Here is an 8,690-nt window from a genome sequence, read left to right as displayed (position 1 = left end):
GGAAGGAAGGAAGGAAGGAAGGAAGGAAGGAAGGAAGGACTGTTCTTCATTCTGACCCAAGCTGGTGGGCAGAAATACAAAGGGGCGGCCACACCATCGAAAAATACTTGGTGGTTGTCAGGATGGGTGCTTGCAGGAGCCCTGCTGTACTGGACACAGCTGGCCCACGGACTACCAGGCGCTCCCCACAGGTCCCCTGGAACGAAAGGGTGGCTGTCACCTCTGGATCCGCATGGCCTCCATGATCTTGTTTTCGTTGGCTTTGTCCTGCCAAAGCTGAAGGGAAAACGCTCATCAGATGGGCCTCTTCTATCCCAGCCTGGCCCGGTTCTCCTTGCCACCCTCCCGTACTTACGGCTGAGCTGAACTTGGTCCGGATCAGCCCGGGAGCCAGCGCATTGATGCGGATGTTGCTGGGGGCCAGTTCGGGGGCCAGAGTGCGGGTGAGGCCCAGGAGAGCCGTCTTGCTGACATTGTAGGGGCCCAAACCCTGAAGGAGGCCATAAGCAAAGAGTCAGGGGGGAGGCAGAGCTGGAGGAACGATCAGCTGCAGGAGTGATCGACGTGCAGCTAAGCTAGCATTAGTGTGCGTTATAAATCCCCTGGAGAAGCAGTAACGTCGGGACTGACTGTTTTTTGCATATGAGATTGCGATGTTTTTATTCTCTGTCCCAGTCGACTTCCCTCCCCCTCGTAGTTTTTCACCAACGGGATTCTTTTGTTTCCCTTCTCTATTATGGGTTGTGTCAGGTTAAAATCCAGGAAACTCTAGTTATGAGTCCCTGCCCTGCCATGTCGTGACCTTGGGCCAATCACACACAAACATCCTAACCTACCCCGCAGGGTTGTTGTAAGGACAAAAGGGAGGGGGGGACAATTGTATTGTAAGCCACTTTCAGTTACTATTGGGAAGAAGAGTGGGGTGTAAATATCAAAATGCACGCTGTATTCATATGTCTAATTCTCAACATGGCCTTGTTGGTGGCTATTTAAACCAGGAGATGGGAGCCATGAAGAGACAAGGCAGAACTTTCTCTGAACTTTAGAGACGCTAATCTTTTTTTTTTAAAGAAGAAAAAATAACAGGGTTTAATCTCCCCCCAAACAATCCAATTAGCTCCTGCACCTTTAAGAAATGGATGCCCTCTGAGATCACGGTGGGCACTGTGGCCAGGCAACCACAACAGTACTAGCAGCCTTCAAGCCCTGGTTTCTTTCACTAAAGGGGAGGGGTAAAGCTGTTTATAGGGATGTTTTGGCCTCCCAGTCCACCTTTGCTCCCTGCCAAAAGTACACAGATTTAATAAACTCCTTAAACTGGTGAATCAGCTCAGGTGTCTTCAATCTGCAGAAAGCCTGAAACCTGTATCAGGGCTCATCTCTTTCTTCTCAGTTGCAATGGAAGAGAGGAAGAAATTCTAGGCCCTAAAGGACAGTCCAGCAGGGCCAGACCATGGCTGACTCACCGGGAACGGAGAATATGCGGCGATCGAGGAAACTATGACGATGGAGCCACCCCTGAAAGGGAGGAAAGGAGAAAGATTCGGCTCATGGCACTCTCCGTCTTTGCCCCCCGTCTTCACAGTCCTCCCTTCCATCGCCCTCTTTCCCCATGACCACCACTGTATTTTGGTCCTAGCATGCCCGCTACAGAAGCCACCTCATCTTTGTCCCCTAGAGCAGGGGTAGTCAACCTGTGGTCCTCCAGATGTCCATGGACTACAATTCCCATGAGCCCCTGCCACCTGGCAGGGACCACAGGTTGACTACCCCTGCCCTAGAGTTCTGTCAGGTGGAGGGCATGGATCAGAGATTGGGAAGGAAATGAGGATGTAATGGGGGGCGAGTGGGCCACAGTCCAGCTTCCCTTGGCCTGCCCGCTGGATCTCACCCCCTCTTCTCCATGTGAGGCACCACGAGTTTGACTAGCAGAGCTGTGGCCTTGACGTTGATATCCAGGATCTGAGAAAGAGAGAGAGGAAAAAAGGAAGCGGAGTAATGGGGCTCCTGCAATTACAACTTATCTCGTCTTCAGCTATAGACGGTGGACCCTTTGGCATTGAATCCTATGGGTTCCCTCTCCGGACGCCCCCCTCCGAATCTCAAGGACGTCCCCAAACCAGAGGTGGTAACCCCACAGAGAAATCTGCTGAGTGGGTGGGCCTGGGACCCCCTAAAGGCCTGCCAAGCCTGAAACAGGGGAGGGGGTTGATGCCCACCACGACAAGAAGAGGTTATGGGGTGTGTTCGGACACTCTGTCCTTTCGGTCACAAGCCACCTTCTGTGAGCAGGCATGGCGACCGTCCGTGGCCTGAGGTGGGCTATATTTCCCACAAAGCTTTGCTGCAGGCCAACCTGTCTGATTGGGCTTCATGAGCGGAGTGGATCCACGCATCCTCTCTCCTGGAATGCGACTTTTGCGCTTCCTTTCCTGTGGCCGCCATCTTGTTTATCAGCCCCGGAGGCTTCTCTCCCGTCTGGGAAAAGCTTCGCTTGCCTATCGTTGTCCCTCACAGGGATGAAACCCAAGCAAGGCTTTTGTCTAACGCTCCCCTCTTTTCCCTCACAGAACTCCTCCGGGTGCAAACAGGGGCCCTCCCGAATTCTCACACCTTGTCCCACACGTCGTCCGGGGCGTCAAGGGTGCTGCCGAAAAACGGGTTCACGGCCGCGTTGGACACCAAGATGTCGATGCCCCCGTAGCGCTCAAGGGCCTAAAGAGGGAGAGCAGAATTTTAGGACGGCACAGCCCCATCAAGCCAGCCTGATGCACAATACCCTTGCCCGCCTTGGCCCTTGCCCGCCTTGGCTCAGGCCCCGAACGGGTGGGAGTTAATTAATTGTGTGTGTGTATAATTTGTTAAACATTTATCGGGTGATAGGACCATCTGTGATCACGTTGACCCACCCACCCTCTCCCAAAATAGCCAAAGGCGTGCCTGGTGGGGGTGGGAAGGGGAGGGACCCAGGTGGACATGTACACAGCTAGGCTTCCCACCACATTCTACATGATTGCGCCACTTCTGGGGTTGCTTGAAGCCTGAAGAACGTTTAAGGAGTTTCTCAACAGCAAGAAAAGCTGGTCTATCAGGTTCCGTGTTTTCCAGGGTGTTCGGTAGAGGTCTTTCCCAACAACTGCTGCTTGGTCCCTTTTGACCTGGAGATGCCGGGGATTGAACCTGGGACCTTCTGCGTGCTGAGCAGGTTCGCTACCACAGAGCAGCGGCCCGTCCCCAGAACCCCTGAATCAGGATTAGTCTCTCCTTTAAACCAGATTTTCCTTTTTCTGTAGGATTTTGTAGACACATTTTGAAGGGGGGGAACTGGCTGATTTCCCTCCCCCTCCTGTTTAATTGCTGCAAATCCCTCCCCACACACACACACAATTTTTCCTTCATATTTGTGAGGGGAATAAGTTCTCCTGCTAGGTTTGACTTTTAGACAATTACTTTTAAACATGACATGGACTCGGAGAACAGTCAAATGTCTGAAAAAGAGGGCAGAATTGGTGGGACCGTCTTACTTTACTATTTTAATTAGAAAATAATGATGGTATTTGTAACTAGTCGAAAACCCTCTATAGACTGAGCAAAAACGAAATTATGATTTATGGGTTTCAGGAAGGGAAAAAATATGGAATTCAGGGGGGGGGAAGTGGTTTTGAACGTTTTATGTATTAACACAGCATAACGGATATCAGTTTGATTTCTAATTGTCACCGGTAGGAAAAGTCTTTTCTCTCTTGTTATTTTCTTCCTTTCGGTTGGATTTTTAAATTCCTAATATTATTAATAAGGAGGGGAAAAAAGAGTAGGGGTTCAATAACCCCCCCCCACTGTGTTCTGTTTCAAAATAAAACTGAACGTGGTTTCCAAAGATCACGAAATTTCACGCCAATGCGTCCTTCGGCTCCCTCCCTCCCACATTCCTGCACTTTGGACTCTTTTGTAGTCCTGGACTGCCCACCCCAGTCCGCACCTGCGCCAACAGGGACGTTGCCCCTTCAACCCTCTCGGAAACCTACGGAAGCAGCAAACTGGGAAAAGGCCGAACTGCGGCTGGAGCATGGAGGCTTGCTGGAGCATGGAGCATGGAGCGCTTATTCCCAGTCATGAAATGAGAAGAGGACCCACAACTCAGGCCTGTCCGCTGGCTTAAACTCTGCCCCTAATCGGCTGGAGGTGGATTTGCCACAAGCAGTTAGGTCTCCGGCAGGTCTAACTGGATGTGGCATTTTCCACATGCACACTTAGAGGCCCACAGTCGGTTGATCCCTGGTTGCTCTTGAACATGTGTATGCCAGCTGAGGGGCGCAAATGTTGCCAGCCCGGAATGTACCCTCTAGCGACCTCCAGGACCTTCCGTGGCCTGGTTGAGGAAAGGTCTGGGACAGGAGGAAGGCCAGCTGGCCTCATAGCACAAGGGCAGAATGTCTCAATGCCCAATATTGCCTCCGCCTGCAAAACTCCTGCACAATCTCCACTGAATTTTCACCCGTTGCTGAAGATTCTGGGATCAGTTATAGGGGCGCACTGTTACGCCCCCTTCCTGCATGGGCTGGACACACTGATGGCATTTTGTGGCCCACGACTGGTCAGTTGTCCCCCCTGGCATTAGAATATGTCTGGCGAAGGGGCCCCTAAATCCTTGCCCTCGAGGGGCTTTGGTGTCCCGACATACAAAGGTCTTTCCACACGGAGCCTCAACGTAGCACATGCTCACCGCATCGATCAGGCGCTGCCTGTCTCCGGCCTTCCCCACGTGACACACCAACCCGGACACGCTCAGGTTCTCCTTCTGCAGCTCCGCCACGGCCCGGTCCACGTTGGCTTGTTTTCGGCTGCTCACGACCACGTGAGCTCCATCCCGGCCGAGGCGGTGGGCGATCGCATAGCCGATCCTTGTCAAAACCCAGCCAAAAGGGGGAATAACGTTACCCGGGCCACACGACCAGAAAGAGCAGCAGGGTCCTGGCCGGAATTGATTCGGGGACGGAGCCTCTCTGGTAAGGAGACTCCCTGCTTTGTATAAACCTAATTTATTAAAGTTGTGTTCCAGCGCAACTGTGAGGTTTGACTGTTCCTCTGCCACAGGCTGACCTCGCCTCCGTCGTAGGCTGACCTACCTTGCGGGGCCGTCGTGCGCGTAAAACGGGAGCGAGGAAGGTAAGCCGCTCGGGGGCAAAATGAGCAGCGTTTGGTGGAAGCTTATCCCAAGCAGCTGATCCCTGCCCTTCAGCAGGATCCGAACTGAAGCCGCGCCTCCAATCGGGGAGCACAGACCCGCTCCCCCCGGGGCCGGGGACGACCCCCACCCCGCCTGCAAGAGGCGGCCCTGGCCGCGGGCCGCGGGCCGACTCACCCGTCGGTGGAGGCGGTGACCAGGGCCACCTTGTCGGCGAGGCTCCCGCGGGGGCGTCCGGCGGTGGCGGCCATGCTGAGGACGCGGCGCAGAGGGCGGCCGGGCTGCGCGGGGGCGGCGAGGGCGCGGAGCATCGCGGCCGCCGGACCCGCCTCCTTCGGACTCTGCCCGGCTCCGGAGTCCGGGCGCGCCTGCAAAGCGCAGCGGTCACTCGCCCGCCCGGGAATGGGCCCCGATCCGCGCCTTGCCCGCCAGGAAGTTTGCCCCGCGTTGCAAAAGGCATTGCAAGCCCCTCCCTTGCTAGAAACCCCCACCTGCTTCCCCGCCCCGCCCGTCGGCAGGCAGGCAGGCGCTTCCGGGCCCCGCATTGCACAAGGATCCCCAGGGCCTCACCTGCGATCCCCCCTCTGTGCGCGGACCCCGCGGTGGAAGAGAGCCAGACGGGAAGCGGAGCGAGGGGAGGCTGGATCGAGGAAGCGGAGCCGGCGCAGGGGGCGATGCGACCGCCCCCCGGTGGCCGAGAGGGGATTGACGGGGAGCCCGGCGCTCTGGGAGGGCGGAGAGAGCCAAATCTGCCTTAATGAAGTAATGAAAAGGTTCCTGCCCACAGAGGAGGCTGCCCGCTGGGGCTCTGCATGATCTGGCCTTTTCTCCTGCAAATTGGCTCCCGCCTGGCAGCAGCGGGGGATTAGCTAATGCAGTTGTGCTCGGTGCAGAGGGGTGTGCGTGAAAGATTTCGGGAAGCAGCAGGGGCTTTTTTTCGCCTGCCAGGAGGTTTCCCGGTCGCCTCTCTGCATGAGTCGCTGCTTCAGGCCTCTTTTCCAATAAGCAGACACAACGGGGGTGTCAGTCACTCCAATAAGGGGTTCTTGGGCATACTCTAAAAAGGAGGTGCAGTTGAGTTTTAATTCTGAGCAAAAAGCTGGTTTCAGGTCAAGGAGCCTGGAGTTGGCAACCCAAATAAGTAGCAGTTCCCGAGGGGAGACTTCCCAGAAAAACCTGGTTCATAGCAGCATGTAAGAGCTCTAACCACAGGGCTGTTTCCCCCCCTGCAGTCTGGCATTCCAGCCACCCCCTCGCCCCCCAATTTCCTGGGGGAGAGGGCCCCCCTCACACATCTTACCCCTTCTCCTGGCCAGCTCAGTGGACAAGGACCCATGTAGGTTGGTTTTATTTTGTCTTGCTTATTTTCGTTTCACTGCTTAATCCTGTTTGGTTTTGCACATTTCTGTAAGCCACTTTGGGGGAAAGAGCGGCTTTAGTCTGGAGGTGAGCCATAATTTCAGGGGGTCCCCAGGTCCCGCCTGGAGGCTGGCATCCCTAATTCCCCCTTCAAAGTAGACATTTTCTCCAGGGGAACTGACCTCTTTGACCTGCAGATGAGCTATAATTCCAGGGAATTTCAAAGGCCCACCTGCAGGCTTGCTTCTCTATTTACCTTCCAAAGCAGCCTTTCTGCTCCACGGGGACTGACCTATTTAGTCTGGAGAAAAGCTATAATTTCAGGGGGTCCCCAGGTCCCTCCTGGAGGCTGGCATCCCTGAGTCCCCCTCCCAAGCAGCCATTTTCTCCAGGGGAACTGACTCTTTAGTCTGGAGATGAGCTATAATTTCAGGAGATGCCCACGTCCCCCCTCGGACTGGTTTCTCTAGTTCAGTGGCACCTTGAAGGCCCACAAAATTTAATTCTGGGCATAATTCTGGGTGCGTACTCAGAGGTATCTGAAGAAGCATGCATGTTCACAAAAGCTTATGCCCAGAATTAAAGTGTGTTGTTTTTCAAAGTTCCACTGAACTCAGACTTTGTTCAATAAATAGCCTAGATTGAAAGAAAATGAGTACCCCCAGGTAGGGAGCTGGTAACCGGCATTTAAATATTTAAGCTGGAGTTTGGGGGGGGGAACGATATGAGGGGGTGCTGTTGTACCAGCGCTGTGCAGTTTGTTTGTTTGTTTGTTTGTTTGTTTATTTGTTTATCATACTTCTATACCGTCCTCCCCGGAGGCTCAGGGCGGTTTACATTATAACAGAGAACCATACATAAAACAGTCTGTAGAACATGTACATGTTGTTTTGGGAATGGACCAAGAAGTGATGTCATGCTGCTTTTCTCTGAATCAAGGGTGCTGTGATGTCACTTCCCAAGCCACCCTGAAAATGATGTCAGGTCACCACAACCGAATTTCCCACTTTCATTTCCTCCCTGCCACCCTACTGAGCAAGCACGAATCACATGTTAAAATCTCATTTTAAAAAATCAACAGTAAGAAGAAGAAGAGTTGGTTCTTCTATGCCGCTTTTCTCTCCCCGAAGGAGTCTCAAAGCAGCTTACAATCTCCTTCCCTTTCCTCTCCCCGCAACAACCCTGTGAGGTGGGTGAGGCTGAGAGAGCCCTGAGATTACTGAAGAAGAAAAGGTACTTATATTTATAGGGGCAAAGTGGGTGGCAGAGCAACTAGGCCGAGGAATGCAGGCACCGAATGCGAAAAGTGTGAATCCTTTTAGTGGGAGATACTCTCAGAGTTGCCGATGATGGCAGTTTTTTGATAACTCCTGGGAGGGAGGGGAAGGGCCTTTGCCAACAAAGAGACACCTGAGATGGCCATGAGGTTTCCTGACCTCCCAGGGATCAACCTGAAGGAACAGGAGGGCTTGAGAGTCCATTCCTTCACATTCGATTCTGGTCAACTCTCTGTGGTGCAAGTATTCCACAGTTGAGATGCCACCACTGGAAAGGCATCCACCAAACCGTGGACCAAAGAGCCAGGCCTCCACGACCTCAGTAACTGGGCAGGTTCAGAGGGCAGCAGACGGGCCTCCAAACATTCTGGCCCTAGACCACAACCGGATTGCAAAATTATAGCTGGCGCTTTCCACGGACCCCAGAAGTTCCACGAAGAACGCACTGTAGTCGTTTAGCCTGGATGTGGTTAGAGCTTGGGCCAAGTTCCTGGCAGCATCTGTCCACGTACAACGTAGGAAGAAGACACTGGTCTCGATCTCTCATTCCACTTAAGCCAGCAGGATTCGTTTCAAGGCATTTTGGACCGCCGAGTTAACCCCATCTGGACATCTCTGAACCAAGCCAGGAAGGGAAATGGAGCCTCCACTAGAGGTCTCCTAACACACACAAAAAAATTCTTGGCTTTTGGTTCAAGTCTTTGCTTCTGGCTCCGAGAGGGTCTTCCAAGGGCAAGCCGAACGCCTCCAGATGATGCCACCAGACAAGCACCCAGGACAGGGCCCGAGTTGCTGGCGTGAAGATCTTTCATGCTCTCTGCTTCCTGCTTGAAGGCGGTGGTACCTTCACAGGGCAGTGTGGTCTACTC

At 53.7% G+C, this 8,690-nt stretch overlaps 1 protein-coding gene across 1 annotated transcript in view; it reads left to right on the top strand.

Annotated features, from left to right (window-relative positions):
* The first annotated feature begins 4,206 nt into the window (after window positions 1-4,206).
* The window catches only part of CARMIL3 (capping protein regulator and myosin 1 linker 3), a 40,097-nt gene continuing 35,613 nt past the window's right edge, over window positions 4,207-8,690 (top strand). The window contains exon 1 of the mRNA XM_077315963.1: window positions 4,207-5,006. Within this exon, the coding sequence (XP_077172078.1) occupies window positions 4,622-5,006 (385 nt within the window). The 5' untranslated portion in view covers window positions 4,207-4,621. The remainder of the gene's footprint in view (window positions 5,007-8,690) is intronic.

Source organism: Paroedura picta, chromosome 16 (assembly GCF_049243985.1).
Source record: "Paroedura picta isolate Pp20150507F chromosome 16, Ppicta_v3.0, whole genome shotgun sequence".
Lineage (NCBI taxonomy): Eukaryota > Metazoa > Chordata > Lepidosauria > Squamata > Gekkonidae > Paroedura > Paroedura picta.
Note: the sequence above shows the minus strand (reverse complement) of the source record. Positions and strands in the feature narration are given on the sequence as shown.